This window comes from Mesocricetus auratus, unplaced genomic scaffold, assembly GCF_017639785.1.
Source record: "Mesocricetus auratus isolate SY011 unplaced genomic scaffold, BCM_Maur_2.0 Super-Scaffold_100691, whole genome shotgun sequence".
NCBI classification, from domain to species: Eukaryota; Metazoa; Chordata; class Mammalia; order Rodentia; family Cricetidae; genus Mesocricetus; species Mesocricetus auratus.
Genome location: NW_024429267.1, coordinates 12686897 through 12711157, shown reverse-complemented (window position 1 = coordinate 12711157; position 24261 = coordinate 12686897). Strand labels below are relative to the sequence as shown.

Below are 24261 nucleotides of genomic sequence, written 5' to 3'. Positions count from 1 at the left end.
TCCTGAGGCCAAGCTAGTCTTGAACTTGGCCTGATCTATACTACTCAGTCCTCATGTTCTAGTTCAGAGTTATAGTGTGCGCACACCCCACACCTAGCTCAAACAATTATCTCTACAACACTGTTATTTCTCAATGTTTAATTAATACACACCTTAGAATCTAGGAAAGACTCTTGTTCCTGCTGGCATCGTGAGAGGTAGTCCTTCATATCAGTGAGCTCATCTCTGTGGACTGTTCTGACTAACTGCTGGCGCTTCTGAATCTGAATTGTGCCTGAAAGGAAAAACAGTTAGGTAAGCACGACTGCCACTACTCAAAACTGCACGAAGCACTCAGTCTACACTAGCCACCTCAGGGTGTCACTCATCAGTGACAGTGGGTTCTAAAGCTCAGGTCAAGCAGATTAGTAATGTGTGTTAACTCATTCAGCACGCACACAGGAACATTTAAGCAGCTCACTACCCTTCCAAAGAAAAGCACAGTCCATTTTTAACAATCACAACAACAACAACAAAAATTCTCATCTTGCTAAACTGAAGGTGCTCAGCTCAGCTTTTCACGGGGATCTCTGAAGTGTTTCAAACCTCTCTAAAGAGAGAAATAAGTCATCAGTAGATTTCTTTTCCTATAGATCAAGAGTCAAAGAAAAATAAAAAGGTATGTTTCTTAATAATTTGCCTATTAGATACTAAATTATGGCACAGGAAATGTCTAACTACAAATATCCATAATTTTTTCTTTTTGAAACAGGGTCTTAATTCATCTAAGATGGCATCTACTCCTTATTTAGCTGAAGACGATCTTGAACTCCTGATTCTCCTCCCTCTACTTCTTAAAGGCTGAGATTACTTTTTAAAAAATACACTTTTGGTGGGGGAAGGGAGGCGCATGCATGCCATCACTAATGTGTAGGGTAGGACAACCTGTAGGAGCTGGCTCCCTCCTTTACTTCATGGCTTTCAGGGATCAAACTCTGGTCATCAATTTGAAGTAAGCATCTTTACCAACTGAACCATTTTGCTGGTCCTCAAAGTCAACTCCTTTAAGAATTCTGCAATAGGGCAGGGGCTGTATTTGACCTTAAATTCAAAATGTTCTTTTGCCAAGACAGGCTGTTGCTTGCATGCTCCTCCTACATGCACAAGAAGATATACCACTAAACCAAAAAGCACATCTGGTAGCTAACATATATAGCAATACATGCAGCAGGGGTTTAAATACAGGAGTAACAATCCATTTTAACTCTTTCTACAGATCTTGAAATCCACTTTTAAACATCACTCAATATAGGAGTGGGGATTCGGCTCAGTGATAGAGGGTCTAGCACAACATTGTCTAGCAGGACTCTCCCCCTGGGAAACCCTCTACTTGTAATGGGAAGCAGCTAGCACACTTCCTAAACTCTGACAGACTACCAATGCATAAATCCAGGTTGGAAACCTCACTGTACTAACCTCATTCCCTCTTCAGTCTAACACCCAAAGGCCTTCAGCACTAATATATGGATTATAAAACTCACGACAGCTACAGCTGACCTTTTTTACTGTTTTTAGTTGCTCAATAAACCAAACTTTACCACAGTTAACATCCCATATTGTCCCCTTTAAAAGCACCTTTTTTTTCCTATAATGTAGGCAGTCTTTGTTACTGTTCCAAAAGGGATTATTAGAGTTTCAGTTGCTGGAATGTTCTACATCATAAGCTTACTAAAAGCCCATTCAAGGGTGACTCAGTAAGCTCATGCAGTCATGGACTTCAATGCCTATTTGTGTTGTGTAGCTTCCCATCTAGTTACAGTCAGAACCTCAGAAGAGCTGGACAGCTGTCAATACCTCCATCTCCTGAGTGTGGAGAGAGAAGACCAAAGATAGATAAGCACTTCAAGCTTGTATTTTGATGTTAGCATTCATGCAGATTTTTATCTTTGCTATTTTTCTTTCCTAAAACTCAGATGTACTTTTAGAATCTGAATCATGTCAAACAGCTAGAGCACACTGTATACTATCCTTTGCTTTCTCTTCTAGTACAGACAGGAAATCCCACACTTTTATGGAGCGCTGAATACTGTTTATAGCAGGTGGCTGCTTCTGGAGAGATATTGGAGAATGGTTCTTAGTATGGAGCTCATTGCCCAGCACAGGATGAAGTCCTGTCCTGCAAGTGAGGATGCTGAATGAAAAACCACTGGGGTCAGGGCTCAGATTTACTGTGTGCACTCACATACTGCATCATCCAAGGTTCTCATGCTGTAAAAGGCTAATACGAATATGTATAGGAAGGAAGATAATGTGTTAATTTTGTTAAAGCTAGCAAACAAGGAAACATATCTTGGCTTTAAAAGAACTATACTTTCTAAAAAAAAAATATTCCAAAGTCATGCAAATTGTGAGATTTTAGTGCAGTCTGTATTAACATTAAAGTTAATGTCCAACTCTTGGCCTTTAGTAAGAAAAATGATTTTAGACCTTTTCCCTTGCTTCCTTCATGTTTGCCTGTAGGGAGGCAAAAACACACATAGAAACACTGACTCATTTGCTTCACCCTTCACAGAGGCAAGTGTGCATCAGAACACATCTCAGCAGGCCTTCCCATCAGCCAAAGACCACCTCAGGCTAAACAGAGAAAATACAGTTCAACGACTCTGACTTTACCAAACACGGACTGCCCCATCATTTTATTTCAATATCATGCTCTCTAACAAATACTTTTATCACAACTATGAAAGAACATGTTGTTGGAAAGAACTATCAAAATGGAAAGTTAACTGCAGATTATGTAGACCAGGAAAATTAGTAAACCTAAAAGTAGTTTATATAGGTAAACTAAGATTTGTCAAGTTGTCAGGCATGGTGGCACAGACCTTTAGTCCAGCATGCGGTTGGTAGAGGCAAATGCAGCTCTGTGAGTCTGAGACCAGCTGGGTCTACATAATAAACTCTAGGCCAGCCAGAGCTACACAGTGAAGTCCAGGGCAGCAGGGGCTAGCTAGAGAGAACTTGTCTCAGACAACAACAACAAAAAGAGCTGTGAACTTGATGAGATGTGAGACATTTATTTCTGAAGTACACTATACTCCACTAGGCAGATGTGGCAGTAAAGATCTGTAATCCCAGGACTCAGGTATCTGAGACCACGAGTCAGAGCTCAGCCTGGGTTATGTAGTAATACCCTGCATCAAAACAAAACAAAAAATAAATAAATAAACTGAACTAGCCTGCAACGTCCAAAGAACAGAATGGGAATGCTTAGTTCTCAATCTGTACAAATGCAGACCTTGTGCTGGCAAGATGTCAGGGAAGGATGGTTGTAGCATAAGCCCAGAGACCTGAGTTCAATTCCCAGAACCCACATAAAGGATAAAAGAAAACTCTGGAGATGCCTTCTGACATATGCCATAGTACATACAGTGGTTAAAGATTCCCAAAAAATTATAGGACTTAAAAAGAATCATCAATGAGTTTTTTTTTCTTTCTTTCTTTTGGTTTTTCAAGCAGGGTTTTTTTGTGTAGTCTTGACTGCCTGGAACTCCATCTGCGGATCAGGTTGGCCTCAAACTCATAGAAACAGGAAGGCAGCAATGGATGTCACAGAACGACTACTGCATCCAACCTCAAGGAATATCTAGGATTTACTGTGGAAGGGCTATGCAATGACAGTTTGCCAACATCTGTATGACTTGTTTAGAATGAGGAATTAAAGCTATAATTCATGCTGAGTGTCTAGAAAAAGATACTCATATACATGCACTATTTAGAAATCATTTCCCTAACAAAATAGTTTATTATAGACCAGCTGTATAAAGATTTGTACAACAAATACTAACAAAAGAAGGCTCCTCAAAGTAGAAAGAATAAGTACTAATTACTGAACATTTCAAATGCAATGTTTTCTACTTTTCTTTTTTGAGATAGTATCACACGCTATTCAATGCTGTTCTGGAACTCTTGGCAACTCTCTTGCCTCATCAGTCTCTCAAGGACTGGGATTATAGAGGTAAAGTACACCCTGCCTACCACAAAGTAACTGGAATTTAAATACTATGCAACAAATTATAACAATCTGCCCCAAGATTCAGTTTACCATGAGCCCAAGGTCTTCTTAAATTGAGACTCTCATGCATAGGTCTCCTACATGATTACCATATATACTACATCCAACTTCAGATTTTTATTTTATTTTAGACAGGGTCTAAATAGCTGGCTAGCCTGGAATGGAACTTGTGAATCACACTGGCCTCTAACTCAAAATCCTCTGCCTATGTCTGGGATTAAAAGCATGCAACAATACTCCCAGCATCTTCAGTTCTGTTTCTTGGCTTTTTCTTTCTTTCTTTTTTTTTTTTTCTGAGACAGGGTTTCTCTGTAGCTTTGTAACCTGTCCTGGACTCACTCTGTGGACCAGGCTGGCCTCATATTCAGAGATCTGCCTGCTTCTGCCTCCAAGTGCTGGGATTAAAGGTCTGTACCACTGCTGCCCAGCCATCTTCAGGATTTTTTTGTTTTGTTTTGCCTGTTTTGTTTTTAGTTTTAATTGCACTGATGTTGAGTCCCCTGGAACTGAAGTTACAGACAGTTGTGAAGTGCCATGTGGGTGCTAGGAATTGAACCCAGGTCCTCTGGAAGAGCAGCCAGTACTCTTAATCACTGAGCCATCTCTCCAGCCCCCATCTTCACATTTTTTTTATGAGTGCTTTGCCTGCATGTATGTCTGTGCACTATGTGTACACAGTGCCCTAAAAGATCAGAAGTGGGTGATTCTTTGTAACTGGGATTATAGATGGTTATGAAACAGCCACCATGTGAGTTGAGTGCTGGAGACTGAACCTGGATTTCTGGAATAGTCATTAGCTATGCTCTTAACCACTGAGACATCTCGTCAGCCCTAACTCCCCCACTTTAGATTTTTAATCTTCCAATCTTCTTACTTAGAAAACAAAACAAAGCCGGGCATTGGTGGCACACGCCTTTAATCTCAGCACTTGGGAGGCAGAGGCAGGTGGATCTCTGTTTGTTCGAGACCAAGCCTGGTCTACAGAGCGAGTTCCAAGACAGCCTCCAAAACAATACAGAGAAACCCTGTCTCGAAATCCAAAACAAGGAAACAAAACAAAAAATCCACAAATATGTATGCTAAGAATAGTCCTTACTCACACTTGAAAGTCTGATGTAGGAAGATCACAGGTTGGAGAGCAGCCTGATCTTGTCTTGGGTCAGGGTCTGGCTATGTTGCCTAGGCTAACATCAAACTCCTAAGCTTCAGCAGTCCTCTACCCACCTGAGGAAAATAGCTAGCTATACAGAGAGGCCACAGTAACCAACACTGACCTTTCTTCTGTGTGCACTTTGTCTTGCTGCTGCATGCAAGTGCCTACACAAGGTGTTCTAGAACTTACCATAGAAATGTCCAAATCCCATGCTGACAGCAATCACCAAAGCCAGGATAACACACTTGTTAAGGCCACCACTAAAGTGGCGTTTACTAGGCTCCTTAGAGGGTTCATCTTCTGGCTCGGCAAGTGGTGGCTCCTCAGACTCTGAGATTGAAACAGTCTTCTTCCTGTTGCGGCGCCTTCTCGGGGCAGGGCTGGGCTCGTGGCTGGTGTCATCGCTACTGGATTCCTCATCACTAGGCTGAGATGAGAAAACTATTTTAAAAAGAAAAATGTTGATATTTAGGTAAATATTCTCCGAAAAGGCTTCCCAGTAAATTATGATTTGTAATAATCAATGCTAGCTTTACATGCCCCGCTTCTAACATGAAAAGCCAAAAAGAGAAACAAACAAGAACACACTGCTCATTTACCAACAGCAAACCAAACACAGACTGACTGTAGTCTAACAGGGGTTACCCCTGCCTGTGCCTGACAGGCTCCTCCTCCCTTTCATCTCAAAGCTCTGTTCTTCCTTACCTTATGATCTAAAACAGTTACTCATTCTGGTAGTGTAGTTCAGTCTTACACACAGAAACAAACATTCTGGTTAAGTAAAAAAAAGAAGCCTGTCTTTTCAATTTCACAACTATGTGAAGGGACAGGAAGTATGTAAGAACTTCCTGGTCTGGTACAATAAATAGGTCCCTACCCCACCATGCAGGTCCAAAGCACCACAGTTCAACACGGGTTCCTGAAGTCAGGTGAGCCCTTCCCTCCGACTGCCACTCTTACCAGAAGGTTGTTGATTTCACCCTCTAGTAAATATGTCAGCATGAGGAAGTGACACAACAGCTCTCCCCGATGCTAAGGCCCAATCTGGTGCTACTGCTTCATGGAGAGGACAAACCGGGGAAAGAAAACCACACAAAAACTCCACTCCAGGAACACTCCCCTGAAAATACTACTGCAGCTTTTTCATGTCACTTAGCTCCACTCTGTATTTCCACAGATGACTGACAAGAACCCTTAGTACTGATCTCTATAGGCCATAAGAAGTGGACTTGAATTTAACACTGAGCTCCAAAACAGCACACACTCATGCACCAAAAATGCCAGCCTTTCAGAAAACAGGCTGTTCATGCTGCAGGAAAGCTGGGTCTACGTCAGGCAATGCTTTCTAACGACCAAGTGTGGAGGATTTAGTTCCCGTTCACATGACAACAAAGAGACACCATCACATAGCCTAATGCTTAGTGACATGGGGGGCCACCGAGAGGATCACTGTGTCATGACCCTCAGGCCCAGCACAGGTCTGATTATTATTGATTACTGGGTTTTCCAAGATGACATTGCCTTGGCTGTGAGGTACATTTCTTAGATAAAAAGAGAGAGGAAGACTTAATATAAAGGCATCCAGATCATAGCTAGGGCACTAAAGTCACTTTCTGGCAGACTCACATTCTCCAAAAGTCCTAAAAATGTCTCCACATCTTCATATATTAACATATATGAACAACCCACCCTATAGCTATTAAGGGATTAACTACCTAATGCTTGCATCTTAAACTCATACATGTAACAGTGGTACTATCTGGGCCCACAATCCAAGCAGCAAGGGATGCGAAGGCATGCAGTAAGCTCAGCCAGCCTGTTTATGGGAGCTCTAGGATCAAGCACTCAGCCTCGAAATAGTACATGTGACTAGCCCCAGCTGAGAAGCCCCTCAGCATCAGTCACGCCACCTTGGAGAGCGAGCTGGCTAGGAACACGGAGTTTCAGCTGATCATCCCATCCCCTTATGCATTCAGGAATCTTCCACAGCTTCTCCCACCACCTTTCTTTTGTGAACAAACAGGAAAAAATGTATAAAACTTTATTGTAGCTAATAAAGGAAAAAACTGAAAATACAGCTTTCATCAGTTAACACTGTTATCTATGTGAGATTACAATCCAATGACTGTCTCTTCAGAAACATGCACAACATGAACTTCTCTACAGCTACCACCTTTGCCTTCTAAGAAGGCTGGCCAACGGGAGCCACTAGTTTTTTTAAACAATGGAAGGCGGTGTACCTATTAGAATCATACAAAAACATGAAGCTGAAAAGCTGTAAGGAAAAACAGAATGGGAGAGAACAGAACTAAGTAACTGAGGAGATTAAATCATCCAATGGTTCCTGGCTGTACAGCATTTTCACTGTAGCCCAAGATTTATCTTTTCTAAACATTTTCTTTATAGAAGCAATTTTGAGGGGAAGGATTACAATGGGTTTTTAAAAATGCTTAAACTGGGCATGGTGGCACACACATTTGATCCCAGCACTCAAGTGACAGACACAAGCCAACCTCTGAGTTTGAGGCTGACCTGGTCCATAGCAAATTCCAGGCCTGTCAGAAATACACTGTGAGACCGTGTCTCAAATAAACAAACAACAAAAATGAACATAAAGGGAGAAAATAACCTTAATAATTCTGTTAACTAATTCTGAAACATTCTCAGATCTTTTGAGAGGAAATCAAATCAGAAACCTGGGCTTAGAAGGTGCAAGTTCCCATCGACAATGTAGAGTGTTCTGTCACCGGAGCCCTTAGGCTATACCCTACTTGAGTCCATGCATCTTAAGCCAGAGGCAGAAAACAATGAAAGAAAGAAAGGAAGGAAGAAAGAGAAAAAGAAAGAAAGAAATTAAGAAATAAAGAAAGGAAGAAATCAGGGAAAGTATGTGAACATGATAGAATTCTAAAATTCAACAAATACTCCAATCAAGTGCTGCGTTGCTGAGCTGGAGGAACCCGAGAACTCTGAGAGTGGGAGGAAGGCCTCTCAGATCCCTTACCCCTGGATATTGGCTGAATTCTAAGGTCAACTGGACTAACCTGTAAATAGTCATAGCCATGTATGTCTTGGGCTCAACAAAGGATGGATTAAAAGTATTCAGAAAAAAATTATATGCTCTGAACACACACAGACTCTCTCTGTTTTTTGTTTTTTGTTTTTTTCTTTTTTTGAGACAAGGTTTCTCTCTGCAGCTTTGGAGCCTGTCCTGGAACTTACGCTATACACCAAACTTACTCTATATCCTCCAACTCAAAGATCCACCTACCCCTGCTCTCAAGTACTGGGATTAAAAGCTTGCACCAACACTGCTAGGCTCAGGTTTTTGTTTTGTTTTTTCAGATAGAATTTCTATGTGTAGCCTTGGCTGTCCTGGAACTTACTCTGTCGACCAGGACCAGGCTGGCCTTGAACTCACAGACATTCGCCTGCCTCTGCCTCCCAAATACTGGGATTAAAGGCATGTGCCACCACCACTGGCTCAGGCTTCTCTTTATCACCATTCCCTAACAATTTTCACAGCACACAGTGTCAGATATTGTTATGTGGAGACAGAGGGTGTGGTTACTTTGTACCATAATCCCAACTGAGGCTGGAAGACTGTCACAAATTCAAGACTAGCTAAGAGTACACCGTGAGGTCCAGGACAGACAGGGTGGACTTGAGAGTGAGATCCTATCCCACAACAAACCAACAAAAAAGGCAAGAAACACAATGTGGCATGATATTACCTTAAATTGGAATGAGAAATGTCATTGTTTGATTCTGACTACCAAACGTACACAGTGCTAAAAGACTGGAAAAATTAAGGAGTGTATCGGAACTAGATTATATTCTTGGCTTTTCATCAAAATAGCAACTGTTTAAAACAGCAATTCTAAATTATCACTGTAGATTACTTAATAACTGCATGTTGGGCATTGGTGGCACATGCTTTTAATCCCAGCACTCTGGAGGCAGAAGCAGGTGGATCTCTGTGAGTTTGAGATCAGCCTGTTCTACAAGAGCTAGTTCCAGGACAACCTCCAAAGAAACACAGAAACCCTGTCTCAAAAAAAATTAATAACTGAGTTAATTACAGGCTTCTCTTTTAACATTTTCCAGGAACTTTATGTCTACACATTTTGTGTCACACTGAAAGATACTACATATTCAGAAAACTGAAGTTAATAAGGTTATGAATTGTGGAAGTATGGGGCTGGAAAGATAGCTCAGTGGCTAAGAGCACTGTCTGCTCTTCCAGAGGACCTCGGTTCAATCCCCAGCACCCACATGACAGCTCACAACCGTCTATAACTCTAGTTCCAGGGTATCCAACACCCTCATACAAACATACATGCAGGCAAAAACACAGTGCACATAAATAATTAAAAAAAAAAAAGAATTGTGGAAGTAGGGGCTGGAGAGATGGCTCAGAGGTTAAGAGCACCAGCTGTTCTTCTAGAGGTCCTGAGTTCAATTTCCAGCACCCACAAGGTGACTCACAACCATCTGTAATGAGATCTGGTGCCCTCTTCTGGCATGTAGGCAGAACACTATTACATAATCAATAAAAAAAAAATGGGGAGGCAGAGGCAAATAGATCTGAATTTGAGGCCATCCTGGTTTACAGTGAGTTCCAAGGCAACCAGGGCTATGCAGAGAAACCCTGTCTTGAAAAAAAAACAAAAAAAACAAAAACAAAAAACAAAAACAAAAACAAAACAAAAAAAAAGAATTGTGGAAGCTGGGAATTGTAGCACATGCCTGTAGAACAATTGCTGCCAAAACTGAGACCAGCCTGAGCTATACAGTGAGTATAAAAACAGCCAGAGTTACAGAGCTAGACCTTTCTTTTTTCTTTTTCTTTCTTTCTTCCTTTCTTTCTATCTATTCTATCTCTCTCTCTCTCTCTCTCTCTCTGCCTCCCTCCTTCCCTCATTCAATCAAATATCAAAAGCCAAATGCATCTTTTGAGGACTTGAGTTTACCTAGAATGTGTAGCATCTGGGTACAATTCCCCTGTCCACCCCCTCCCACAGTAACGTATCAAAGAAAGAACACTGAGCCATTAAGGCCAGGCAGACACTGTAACAAACTTTACCGGGCATTGGAGGCACACGCCTTTAATCCCAGCACTCGGGAGGCAGAGGCAGGTGGATCTCTGTGAGTCTGAGGCCAACCTGGGCCACAGAGTAAGTGCCAGGATACACTCCAAAGCTACACAGAGAAACCCTGTCTCGAAGAAAAAAAAGAAAGAAAGAAAAAGCTTTACCAAGAGTTCTCTTGCATTTCAGAGAAATAATTTTGAGAGCTGGAGCTAGAAAACAAGTCATTAAATCATATCTCAGAAGTTTGCTGCAGCAACAGCTCCTACCGGATTCTGGCTGGCAGAAGGTGTACTGGCTACTGGAGGAAGAACCCATGTTAAAGTCTTCGGAGCTGGGCGCTTCTTTTATAATAACTTCCTGGTTCCCCATTTCTTCCAGCTTAGGTGGTTCAAGTGTAACAATATCAGAATCATCACTAGTAGTTCCGAAATATGCATTGTCTTCAGGGGAAGTTGCCTCCTCCACCTAAGGAACCAGATTTTATGGGCAGTAAGATCAGCAATTTTGAATCTTAAATTTTCTTGTGAGTTCAAAATATAAGGCACCTAGTTTTTGATCCTTCTCCCCTTCCCTTTGCTTTTCAATGCTGGGGATGGAGCCCAGGGCCTTGCACACACTATGCTTCAGTCTACCCCTGAACACCTCCCCTAGCCCTTAAAGAAATGATTTCTATCCAACAGTGAAATATTATGCAAACCCATTTTAGTTTGGGACCTGAAAGCCATCCATAATGCTAAGAATTAGATGAGACTCCTGTCTCCACCCACTGAGTGTCAAAAGTTGAAGAGACTTTTCAGCTCCTTCCATAACCACAGGACCCCAACAATTCCCTCACTTCACAAGTTCTTCATAGGCTCTATGCTACAACCATGGAGCAAGTGACAGACTGTTTAAACTTGTCCAGTTCAACAGCTATGCCATGCACTAGAGTCTGAATACGCCCTCTAATTCATTACAACTTAGGCTGGTGCACACCTTTAAACCCAGGCAAGTAAGTGGAGCTCTGTGAGTTGGAGGCCACCCTGTTCTACATAACTGAGTTCCAGGCCAGCCAGGCTACATAGAAAGACCCTGCCTCCAAAACAAAACAAAAACAATTAAAATCTGAGCAGCTCTGAGGAGATGAGGAAAATGCTGTTTGAAGAGCACAAAGCACGGTGTCTGTCATCTGGCCATTCCCTTCCAGTCATCCAAAAACATGGCATTTGTTCCCTATAGAGAATGTGGCAAAAGGTACCATCCTAAAGCAAGAAGCAATCATCACACACAAAGCCAGTTATTAGCACCTTCATCTTGGACTTTCCAGCCTCCAAAATCAAATTGTTTTTAATAACTTTTCCTTGGGGGCCAGGCATGTGGCAGTCAGAGAACATCTTGCCAGAGTTAATTCTCGCCCACCATGTGAGTCCTGGGAACTGAACTCAGGTAAGACTTGACAGCAAGTTCCTTCCGACTGCTGAAGGATCTCAACGCTAAAGATTTATTTATTTACATGTGGAGAGGGTGTGTATCTGCTTAAGTGTATGCACATGTCTATGTGTGCACACAGACCACAAGAGGGCATCAGATGTGTTTGTGGGACACCCAGTTTATTTATTCCATGTGTGGTGAAATCTGAACCCAAGTCCTCATGATTAAATAACAGACACTCTTAACCACTAAGCCATCTCTCTTCAGGCCCTTCCAGAAAGGAATTTTTTTTTTTATGTCACCCAATCTCAGCACCAAAGAACTAAAATACTAGAGAAAGATTATCTAGCCAAGTGGCTTTATTCAAAAGACAACTCCAGCCAGGCGGTAGTGGTGCTCGACTTTAATCCCAGCACTCGAGAGGCAGAGGCAGGCAGATCTCTGTGAGTTCGAGACCAGCCTGGTCTACAAGAGCTAGTTCCAGGACAGCCTCCAAAGCTACAGAGAAACCCTGTCTCGAAAAATAAAAACAAACAAACAAACAAAGACAACTCCAATTTTTAAGACAATATTTAACTTGTTATGAAATGTTAAAAGTTAACTTTCATTTTAAGATATTCACTCAGTAAAATCTGAATATGTAATTCAAGAATGAAATCAATTTCCAAAAACAATCACAATATAGATTAAAAGAATAGTTCTTTAGTTGGGTGGTGGTAGTGCCCACCCTTAATCCCAGCACTCAGGAGGCAGAGGCAGGCAGATCTCTGTGAGCTCAAGGACAGGCTGGTCTACAGAGCAAGTTCTAGGACAGGCTCCAAAGCTACACAAAGAAACCCTGTCTTGAAAAACCAAAAAAAAAAAAAAAAAAAAAAAAAAAAAAAAGAACCAGAACAGTCACAATTGGGTCTGTGAGAGTAACCTAGGGAACATACTTGCTTATTTATTGTCCTATTCTGAAACCCAGCAGAAGTTAACTTTAACCTTAAAACTGACTGATTTTTTTCCACTAAATTTTCTTGTAATTTAGGTAGCAACAGAATACTTAGCCATAAACAGGAGAACAGTACTTATCAAACATCCACAGAACAAAATAAAAGTTTACCTCAACTGCCGACTTGGTTTCTTCCACTGATGACAACCTAGTCTCTTCCACCAATGACATGCTGTTTGCACTGCTTTCTGGTATAAAACCAAGATCAATAGCGTTATTTCTTTGAAAACACTTTACTTGTGTGGCCTACATATCATTAATCACTCTGCTCTTGTCAACAGATTTCAATTACTAAAAGTGTGAGGGGACAATTTCACACAAGAATGTAACTCATTAATGACTCTCAGGTATCAGCAGCCTTCTAACTATTCTGATACTGATACCTGCTGACAGGTTTCAGGCTTCCCACAAGCCCAATGAACATTCTAGGATAAGACCATTCCAATGGCAATCAAGGATGATACACCCTCAGTCCCAGGAAAAGAAATGGGAACTTAACTTACCACTACCTCCAGGCCCCACATGAAGAACTTGCAGTTCCTCTTGCTCTAATGAGGAACATTCTAGAGTCAGTTCACAGCTGTCACTGGCTGTGGCAGAATTCATGATCTCTACATCAGAACCCTAGGGGAGAGTGGTAACTATTAATTTAGGTGTTGGATTGATTTGATGATATAAAGAAAGTCTCTAATGCTACCACACTATAAACATCACCTATCCTGATTGGTTTTGTTCAACTCAGTTCATACAGGCCTGCCGGAGGGAAACTGCAGAATGGAGTCATAAGCTTCAAGACCATGTCAGGTAAATACAAACAGAAAGAACATAACAGAAGGTTAATTTTTACATTTGGTAACAAATTAAAAGTTGTCTGTTGGATTTGTCTTTTGAATAAAGCTACTTGGACAGAAAATCTTCCCATGGTTCTAGAGAGATGGCTCAGAGACTAAAAGCCAAGTATCTGTACTATGGGTCTGGAGAGATGTCTCGGGAATTAAGAGTACCTGCTGTTCTTCCAGATGACCCAGGTTTGCTACCCAGAACCCACAGAGTGGCTCACAATTGCAACTCCAGCCCCAGGAGAACCAACACCCTGTTCTAGCATTCTCAGGCACTGTATGCACATGGTCTGCACAAATATATATGAATAAAAAAATTTTAAAGGATATCTGCACTGGCAGCAAAATGGAGGCTCAGGTAGGTTAGATCCAGTGTGCAGACTGCATGGGATGGAGGTTTGGACTAAATCAGAGTAATGAAAAGAAAGATAAAATATGTCCAAGAGACCTTAGCAAGCAAGAGAAGGACTTAGAAGGATTTATAGAAGAGAGGGCATAAAATCCTAAAAACAAACAGAACCACAAGTACTGTTAACTCCTGAGCCATCTCTCCAGACCCATTGTACAGATACTTTACACTCAAACTTGATGAGACTACTCAAGTCTGAAAAAGTGAGACTGGACTGATGCTATCTATGGTTTCTGTTCTTATGACTTCTATACTGAAAACAATCACCAGTATAAACAAATCAATGCTTGTAACATTCTAGTTACACAATTCACTGTATGCGCATCATTTCTCATTACAAAACTGGCTTTGTGACCACAGTCAATGCAGCCTTGACTACGCTGTTAGCTTCACATCAGCCACAACTAGAACCTGTCTTCAAAAACAGTAACACAAAATAAAGGCTGATGGGGCTGGAGAGATAGCTCAGCAGTTTAGCACACTGGCCGCTCTTCCAGAGACCCAGGTTCAGTTCCCAGCTTCTACATGGTGGCTCGAATTTCTGTATTTCCAGTCCCAGAGAAACTGACATCATCTCCTGGCCTCCAAGGGCACTGTACATACATGGTACAAAGACATACATACATGCAGGCAAAATACCACACATTAAAAAAAAAAAAGAGGACACTGACAACTGGGTACTCTAATTCCAGTGCTTAGAAATCAAGGCAGGAGGATCAGAAGTTGGAGGTCAAGCCTGGGCTGTGTGGTAATTTAGAGGCTATCCTAAATTACACAATAATCTGCCCTCCTTCCCCCCCAAAAAAGAGAATAAAAAGAATGTACTGCAAAGGTCTTAGAATTTATATAAGAATGTAGTTGTAAAGAACAGAGCCTGACAAATAATAAAGCCAACACCTCAAAGTTAAGGGAAGTCCTCAGTGGTAACACATGCCTTTAATCCCAGCATATGGAAGGCAGGGGCATCTCTTTGGATTTTTTTTTAATATGCATTCATGTTTGCCATGGGAGTCAGGTCCCTTGGAACTGGAGTCACAGACAGCTGTGAGTTGCCATGTGGGTGCTGAGAATTGAACCTGGGACCTCTGGAAGAGAAGTCATGCTCCCAATCGCTGAGCCATCTCTCCAGCCCCCCTTCTTTGGACTTTTAAACATGGACTGAATGCATTTTGCATTATGGTTACAAGCCTATGGGGTCAGGGAGTAGAATATGGTGGTTTGCATAGGTCTTAGCCCCCATGAAAGCTTGGAACATAGGGAGTAGCACAATTAGGAGATGTTGGAGTAGGTGTGGCCTTGTTGAAGGAAGTGTCACTGTGGGGAAGGGCTTTGAGGACTCAAATGCTCAAGCTATGACCAGCACACAGATTCCTTCTGCTGCCAGCCGATCAAGATGTAGGACTCTCAGCTCCATCTCCAGCACCATGTCTGCCTGCACACTGCCATGCTTCCCACCATGACAATAATAGACTAAACCTCTAAAACTGTAAGTCAGCCCAATTAAATGTTTTCCTTTATAAGAGTTGCCGTGGTCAGTGTCTCTTTACAGCAAAAGAAATCCTAAGAAACTGGTACCAGGAGTGTGATGTTCGAGGCCAGCCTGGTCTACAAAGTGAGTTCCAGAACAGCTAGGACTACTCAGAGAAACGTTTGTATTGAAAAACAAACAAACAAACAAACAAAAAGTAAAGGAACATCGCTTGGAATAATGCAGAAAATGCTGGACTGCAGTGTTCAGCAGGGTATCCAAAATCCTAGATGCTACTCTCTAGGGAAGCTGTCCCTCTTGATTATGAACAACTGTTGTCCTCCACACATGTAAATCTAAATATATACATATATACTTTTTCTTAGTAAATCCTGAAATTCACATTTAGAGAGAGACTGGATATGGTTCATGCCTTTAATCCACCTGGGACGCAGAAAGGCCGCCTTGAGTTTCAGGCCAGCCTACATGACAGAGCGAGACTTTTTTAAAGATGAAACAAAAGCCAGCCATACTAGCACACATCTAGAATCCTGGCCATCCAAAGCTACACAGTGAGACTAATTTCTCAAAACCACCAAAACAAAAAACAACCAAACAAAAAATACCTCAAACCCTCGGTGTGCTGGCACAGGCCTTTCATCCCAGGCTCTTGAGGCTGACAGACAGATCCCAAGTTCATGATGATCAGCCTGAGCCCCGTACAGATTCCAAAGTCACCTAGGACAACTTCTTAAAGCCCCATCTCAAAGGTTTTGTTATTGTTGAGAAATACTAGGGCTGTAAGTAGCTCAATGAATGGTATTTTAGCAGCCAAGTTTAATATGCTTGGGAAAACACCCAAACTATACACAGAGGAACCCATGGCTTACATGTAAAAAACACTGACCTCCATAAAGTAGTTCTGTCACTGCTAACAATGTATCAGAGAACATACCTCATGATTGATGACAGTCCAACCACATGATGAATCACTGTCGCTGGAATTTTCAGACATTTTTCAAGTCTATAAATACAAGAACTTTAGTAAAACATGTGACGAATTTTTTATTTTTATTTAAGATTTATTTATTATTTATTTATTACGTGTACAGTGGTCTGCCTGCACGCCAGAAGAGGGCACCAGATCTCATTATAGATGATTGTGGTTTCTGGAATTGAACTCAGGACCTCTGGAAGAGCAGCCAGTGCTCTAAACCTCTGAGCCATCTCTCCAGCCTGGGACATTTTTTTAATGTCTGTAAAAGCTCTGCATGACGCCTGGTGTTGGTGGCACATGCCTTTAATCCCAGCACTGAGGAAGCAGAGGCAGGCAGATCTCTTGAGTTTGAGGCCAGCCTCGTCTACAGGCTGAGTTCCAGGACAGCCTCCAAAACAATACAGAGAAACCCTGTCTCAGAAAACCAAAAAAAAAAAAAAAAAAAAAAAAAAAAAGCTCTACATGACACAGCATAAAACCTCCAAGTGAAACTAGACAACCCCCACAAGTTTTCCACACTTGTAAGAATAAACAAAACTGCTCCTGGGAACCCCCTCCTGAGTCAAGGCCACCTTGCAAAGCTGCGCTGCTGCAATCAACAGAAGTCAGATCTGAAGGGCAAAGAATGCCTGGAATCTGTTATGGGATAATCTTTTTGTACACTGTGAAGATGTATTTCAGCCAAGGCACCTTCCGATTGGTTTAATGGCTAATTAGGAGAGAATAGGCAGGACTTCCAATAAGAGATAGGAACTCTGGGAAGAAGAGACGGGGTATTCACCAGGGAGACACAGATAATATAGAGAGGTAACAAGCCACATGGTAGACTGTAGGTTAATATAAACAGGTTACTGTAAGTTTTAAGAGCTAGTTAGGAACAAGCTTTCATACTTTCACCCTACTCTAATTAGCACAGGCTAGTCTTAAACTCTCAATTCCCCTACTTCTGTCTCCAGAATGCTAGAATTACTGGCTTGCACCACCATGCCATACTTTGAGAATCCAATCCACTAACTAGCTTCTGGCACTACAGGGAAAGTGTCAGATCCAACCTGAAGACTGTGGTTCCAACAAAGCTGCATCTAGGGGCTAGGATACAGCTCAGCTAGAAGCATATCTAGCTGGAGTTGATTTCCAGCACCGTGTGAACTAAGCAAGCTGGCCTCCACCTGTAAGCCTAGCACTTGAGGTGGAGACAGAACACCAGATGTTCAAGGTCACTCTTGGCTACACAGTACGCTCCAGGCCAACGTGGTATACAAGACACTCCTTTCCGAGTCAGAAGTTGCCCCGCCCTCTGTTCTGCTCCAGGAATAGCTAGTTTGCAATGACCTTCCCAAGACTCCTGGACAGCCAGGCGTGGCACTCTTAAATCCCAGGAGGCAGCACTAGGAAAGCTGAGGTGGGAAGCCTACCAACTGTAAGTCAGCCTAGGATAGACAGTAAGGTACTCCAAAAGGGGGAGGGAGGGGAAGAAAGAGGGAAGACAGAAGGGTGGGAGGCAGACAGGCTTCCTTAACCATCAGCCTCCATAAATTCTGCTGGTTTTCTGAGAGCTTCAAGGGTAGGAGACATTCCTTCTAAGCATTATCCTTCATTAAGAACTGTCTTGTGCTAGCCAGGTGATAGTGACCCACACCTTTAACCCCAGCACTCAAAAAGGCAGAGACAGGCAGATCTCTGACTTCCAGGTCAGCCTGGTCTACAGAGTGATTTCCAGGAGAACAAGAGCAACACACTGAGACCCAGTCTGGAAAAAGAAATAAAAAGAGTAACACAAGGCTAAACTTTCCTCATTAACTACAACAGTTACCTGGTATGATGGTATCCCAGCACATCGTTCCTAAGAAGCTACATTTTACTATATAGAAGGCAGGGTTTCCATTTCCTTATCTTGTAGAATTAGACATGAGGGAAAAGAATGCGGGCACTGTTATCTCACAGTTCTGTGATTCCAAGCAGCCCACAGGCTGAGGTAGGTAAAAGCCAAGTGCTGCTGGGCCGTCCACGAAGATCCCACCTGCTTCACTGCCCAGACTCTGACTCGAAGCACAGGTTTTTAGCTCCAGCTATCCAGGAAGCTGTGGGAGGAGCAGGACGTTTAAGGCCAGACTGAGCTATAAGTTTAAGTTCAAGATCAGCCTGAGTAGTTTTGTGAGGTTTCTTTTTCCTTCTGAAAATTCTCTTTAAGAGTGTGTGTGTGTGTGTGTGTGTGTGTGTGTGTGTGTGTGTGTGTGTGTGTGTGTGTGTCTTGCCTGCACATATGTATATGTCTCACATGCAGGCTTGGTGTCCATGGAGGTTGGATCTCCTAGAACTGAGTTACAAATGGTTATAAACCACCATGTGGGCACTGGGAATCAAACCTGGGTCCTCTCCATTAGCAACAAGAGTTCTCAACCACTGAGCAATCCAAGTGCCTCCTCTTTTTAAAAAAATGTTATTTGCCATGCATTGGGTACGCCTTTAATCCCAGCACTCGAGAGGCAGAGGCAGGTGGAGTTCCAGGACAGCCTCCAAAACAATAGAGAAACCCTGTCTCGAAAAAAACAAAAACAAAAAAAGTTATTTATTTATTTTTGGTGTGTATATGATTGTTCTGCCTGCATGTAAATCTGTTTGCTACATGTGTGGCTGGTGCATGGAGGTCAGAAGAGGGCATCAGACCCCCTGGAAATGAAGGTACAGGTGATTGTGAGCTGCCATGTGGGTGCCAGGAATTAAAACTTGGTCCTCTGCAAGAGCAGCCAGTGTTCTTAACCACTGAGCCATCTCTCCAGCCCCCTAGCTCCTCCTCTTTAAAATTTCCATATATTGCTGGGCTGGAGAGTTAGCTCAGCAGTCAAAAGCACTGACTGATCTTCTAGAGGACCCTAGTTCAATTCCCAGCACCCACATGGCAGTTCATAACTGTCTGTAACTCCAGTTCCAGGGAATCTGACACCTTCACACCAATGCACATAAATAAATTTAAATAAATTATTTTTTAATTTCATATATTGCTTTACAGGCTAACATAAATAGGGTTTAGAGAGTATAATGTGATTTAGTGGTAGAACAACTGCTTCAAATGCACCTGGCGCATGGTTCAATCCAATTTAGTTTGGGTACTCAAAACAAATTTTTTGGTGGGAGGTGGTTTGAGAGAAGTCTCACTATACAGACATTAATGGCCTAGAACTTACTATATAAACTAAGGTAGCCTAGAATTTGTGATCCTCGATAGCTGTGTTAATTATAGGTATTCTTTGTGCTTATGATATTCATGGGTACACATGTCTGGATGTGTTCCTACACACACATACAGATGCCAGGAAAGTAATGAACATCATTCCCTGTTTTTTTAGGACAGAGTCTCTCTTAGGAAGGGATAGTCATGAACACCTTTAATCACAGCCTGATCTACAAGAGTGAGTTTCAGGATAGCCAGGGCTACATAGTGAGATTCTATCTCAAATGGTAAAAAAAAAAAAAAAAAAAAAAAACTGACCTCAATTGTGCCAAGTTGTCTAGAGTGGTAATATTGTGCCCAAACTCTCAACCCCAAAATCACCAAGAGAGCCATTCCAATGCAAAAGCAAAGAGTCTTTTATTGTTTAATGAGTTAACTATATTAACTTGGTCCCTCCCTCTGTCCAACATGGATGGGATGGGAAGAACCTGAAGGAGTCGCCAGGCAGGGAATTTATTGGGTAGAACAAGGGGAGTGTCTAGGGGTACCCAACAGTCTCAGGACTGGTGCACTTCCAGGCTTGCATGACACATCCAGAGTCCACCAGCTAACTTCTGACTGGTTCCTTGCCACAAGGAGGGTTTCTGGCCCTCCAAGTGACTAGTAGATCAGGCAAGGTCAAGAAGCTCAGCACATTACTGAGTCAGACGCCCACATCTTGCTGAGTATTTTCTGCAGCCTGTCATGGCTGCCAAAGCAGGGGGCTGGGTGAGGGTATGGTCCCTTCAATAAACATGTGCTACTATGCCACTTTCTAGTGAAATGAGTTCTAGACATTGAACTTAAGTCCTCATGCTTGCCTGACAAATATTTTCCTGACTGAGTTCTCTCCATCTTTTGTGTCTGTTTTATCTTGGAGACAGAGCCTTGCTCTATAACCCAGGCAGACCTCAACCTCAAATTCTCCCTTTCTTCATTTCCCAAGTACTGGGATAACATGACATGTCACCAGTCCCAGCTGGACATTTCACTTTTTTTGTTTGTTTGTTTTTCGAGACAGTTTCTCTGTATTGTTTTGGAGGCTGTCCTGGAACTTGCTCTGTAGACCAGGCTGGCCTCGAACTCACAAAGATCTGTCTGCCTCTGCCTCCCAAGTGCTGGGATTAAAGGCGTGTGCCACCAATGCCCAGCTGCATTTCATTTTCTTAATTTATTTGATACAATTACTGCATGGGTTTGAAAGCAGATTGAGTAAAACTGAATTGGCTTAATTATATTACTGAGAAAAAAAAAGGATATAATGGCATGTATGTTATATTCCCATCCAGTGTTTGAGCCTAGACTCAAGGCCAGCCTAATAGCACAGCAGAACCTAGTCTTCCTTACTTTGAAACATTCAATGCTTGGCACACACCCTTAGTTCCAGCACTTATTAGGCAGAGGTAGACAAATCTCTGTGAGTCCAAGGCCAGTCCAGCCTACAGAGTGAGTTTCAGGACAGCCAGGGCTACACAGAGAAATCCTGTCTCAGAAAATCAAACCAAACAAACAAACAAAAAACAACAACAAAAAAAAAACAGCCAAACATGGTACTGGCTGGGCCTGTTACCCAGCTCTGCTGCTCAACCAGTATGGAGAAGAGATTATGAGACCAGCTTGAGTTGTGGCCTGAGACCCTAACTCAAAAACCCAAAAACAGGAAAGAAGGGACAATAAAGAAAATGGAGGGTGTTTTCATCATCACACTCATAGTCTGGGAGTTAACTAAGGCCTTCTTTATACATGCTAGGCAAGCAGTTAATAGAACTGAGGTACAGCCCAGTAGTAGGGAGGGAGGGTGGAAGGGAGAAAGGGAGGGAGGGAGGGAGGGAGGGAGGGAGGGAGGGAGGGAGGGAGGGAGGGAGGGGAGAGAAAATGAGTTCCAAGACAATTAAGGCTACATGTTGGCTAAGGCTAGCCTAGGCTGTAACAAAAGGGGCTGGTAAGGAAAGATGGCTCATTGGTTAAGAGACCACACTGCAACTCCAGCTTCACAGGAATTCACCTCCTCTAGCCTCCAAGGATGTCTGCACTCCCAAGCACATAGCCACAGACTACAGTGGTGGTTTGGAAGTACTATATTTTAATATTGGTCCCCAGTTGGTGGAACCATTCCCAGTTAGTGCTTGTTCTTTCTGCCTAGATGTAAACTCGCAGCTACTTCTCCAGCACGGTGCCTGCTTGCTTGATGCCACGCTCCCCACGATGATGCTCATGGACTCTAATCCTCTGGCACTGTGGGCACCAATTATCTCTTCTGGTTTTAAGTTGTGGTGGTTATAGTGTCTCTTCACAGCAAGTAAATACGACACATATACAACACAATTAAAGGTGTGGGGTAGTAGTGTGTGCCCTTAATCCCAGCAAGCAGGTGAACCACTGAATTGTTGAGGCCAGGCTGGTTTATGTGGCAAGTTCTAGGCAGGAGTTACATGGTGACAATCTGTCTAAAAACAATAAAACCAGTTTTAAGCACAGTGAAAGATAGGCACAAATCCATCATCTCCTAGAAGAGCAGTTTCTCCTTGAAAAGTTAAAGAAATCAACATGTCAAGGAAATTAACATGCTACCTTAAAATGTCAACTACTGGAGTTCTAGTGAATTGAGTAAACACAGTACAGGATATAAGGTCCTCTGTAGTCTCTGGTTATATCACTCCTGTCAGTGAGTACAAAGACACTTCTCTGCAATAAGCAGACTCACTCTGTCCTTGCTGAAATAAGTAGGAAAACACTGTCACTAAAAATAATGCAAGGCAAGCATGGAGGGCACACTATAAGACCAGCACTCAGGAAAGCATGGGGGCAGTACGATCACCCATGAGCTCCAGGTCAGCCTGGCTACAGAGTAGAAACCGTCTTTGGGGCTGGAGAGATGGCTCCGTGGTTAAGAGCACTGGCTGTTCTTCCAGAGGATCTCAGTTTAATTCTCAGCATCCATATGGAAGCTCACTACTGTAACTCCAGTTCCAAGGGATCTGACACCCTCACACAGACACACATGCAGGCAAAACACCAATGCATATAAAATACAGCCTGTGTGTGTGTGTGTGTGTGTGTGTGTGTGTGTGTGTGTGTGTGTGTGTTAAAGAACCCTTTTTTAAAAAGTTTAAGGGCAGTCTCGTCTATGTAGAGCAGCTGGAAGCTAACCTGAGCTACACAAAGCTCTATCTCTAAAAACAAAATCAATTAAAATATTTTTAAAATATACAGAGGAATAAATTCACTCCATCCATATACTACTGCTACATACACTAAATGCATCTAGAACATCGATTCTGCAAGAGAAGTGAGGCAACACGCCATTACTTTGTAAGTTCCCTTTTATGATGCAACCCAGCAAATCAGGAAGCCAAACCTACTCTCAGGTACCTGAAGTAAACAGTCCTTTTGCCTCACTAAAGCCACAAGTTTCTTTTAAAACTTGAGAACGATTCAAACACTGAGAGGAAATTAAGATACCCATAGGAGAGAGGTCCTCCTTTCATTAGCTATTTACAGGGTTAAAAATCAGCCTGACTGTTCAGCTTTGTTACAGCTCAATTTTGAAAAAACCCAAAAGCACTAATAAATGAGGCTGGAGAGACTGCTCAGTACTTTTCTTTCAGGTCCCAAATTCAGTACTCAGCACTCACCAAAAAAAAAAATGCTGGTGCTCTAGTTTTTGGGAGATCTAACACCATGGGTACCTAAATTCACCCTACACATACCCAGACACAGGAACACACACAGTAAAAATAAAAATAAAAAAATACTCCCCTCCCCTTTTAAGTTAACAAATACCTAAGATGGACAGGCTACACAGCACTGAGTCCAGAGATGGCTTCATCGCTTCATCGTTTTACAAATCTGGTTCTGACTTTGTTTCCTATCTCAATAGTGTTCTCTCTCTCTCTCTCTCTCTCTCTCTCACACACACACACACACACACACACACACACTTTTTTTAGTTCTAAGTAATCAAAATTTAAAAAAAAATTAATTTTCTTAGTTTCTCTGTTTGGAAAGAAAAGCTAATATACAAGGATTTTATATATGCATTCTTGTTGTCATTTGTTGGTGTCCCTATCTTATTACAGGGGAGAAAAGCATCCACTGTCATCTGGTAGCACTAGTGCAAGATGAGGATACACCTGATCTGTCCTATGACATCCACAATACATTTACACAACTATTTACATTCACATACCTGTATCTCTCTGATACAGCCTTTCAAATGAACTTAGAAACTTCTGTTTTTAGGTTTTTTGTTTTTGGGTTTTTGTTTTGTTTTGTTTTTTGAGACAGGGTTTCTCTGTTGCTTTGGAGGCTGTCCTGGAACTAGCTCTTGTAGACCAGGCTGGCTTTGAACTCACAGAAATCCACCTGCCTCTGCCTCCCGAGTGCTGGGATTGAAGGCGTGAGCTACCACCTCCCGGAGAACTTAGAAATTCCTAAACACTGCTTTACATTAATGCTCTATGTCAGCCTACTGAGGTCAACCTCAGAATCTGATGCCAATGGCAATAGCTGACTTTCCCAGGAGGAGGCATCCCCATCCCACCCAGGGTTCTCACATCTGGAGGATTTCGGACTCAGTGTAGTCTTGCTGCTCACCAGGGTGGGCAACATTACAAAGAAGCCACTTCCTATGAAA

The 24261-nt window shown here is 42.3% G+C and overlaps 1 protein-coding gene across 6 annotated transcripts in view; it reads right to left on the bottom strand.

Annotated features, from left to right (window-relative positions):
• Positions 1-24261, bottom strand: part of Ccpg1 (cell cycle progression 1) — a 34069-nt gene that overhangs the window by 5919 nt on the left and 3889 nt on the right. For 2 of the 6 annotated variants that reach the window (XM_013116080.3, XM_013116081.3), the window contains exons 2-8: positions 16373-16441; positions 13205-13325; positions 12813-12889; positions 10564-10762; positions 7115-7210; positions 5394-5645; positions 153-274 (exon numbers count right to left, since the gene is read on the bottom strand). In XM_013116080.3, the coding sequence (XP_012971534.1) occupies positions 153-274; positions 5394-5645; positions 7115-7210; positions 10564-10762; positions 12813-12889; positions 13205-13325; positions 16373-16432 (927 nt within the window). In that variant the 5' untranslated portion in view covers positions 16433-16441. Of the gene's footprint in view, positions 1-152; positions 275-5393; positions 5646-7114; positions 7211-10563; positions 10763-12812; positions 12890-13204; positions 13326-16372; positions 16457-18227; positions 18406-24261 lie in introns of those variants that run through there. The other 4 variants (XM_021229380.2, XM_021229379.2, XM_013116082.3 and 1 more) reach the window with 4 other exon arrangements.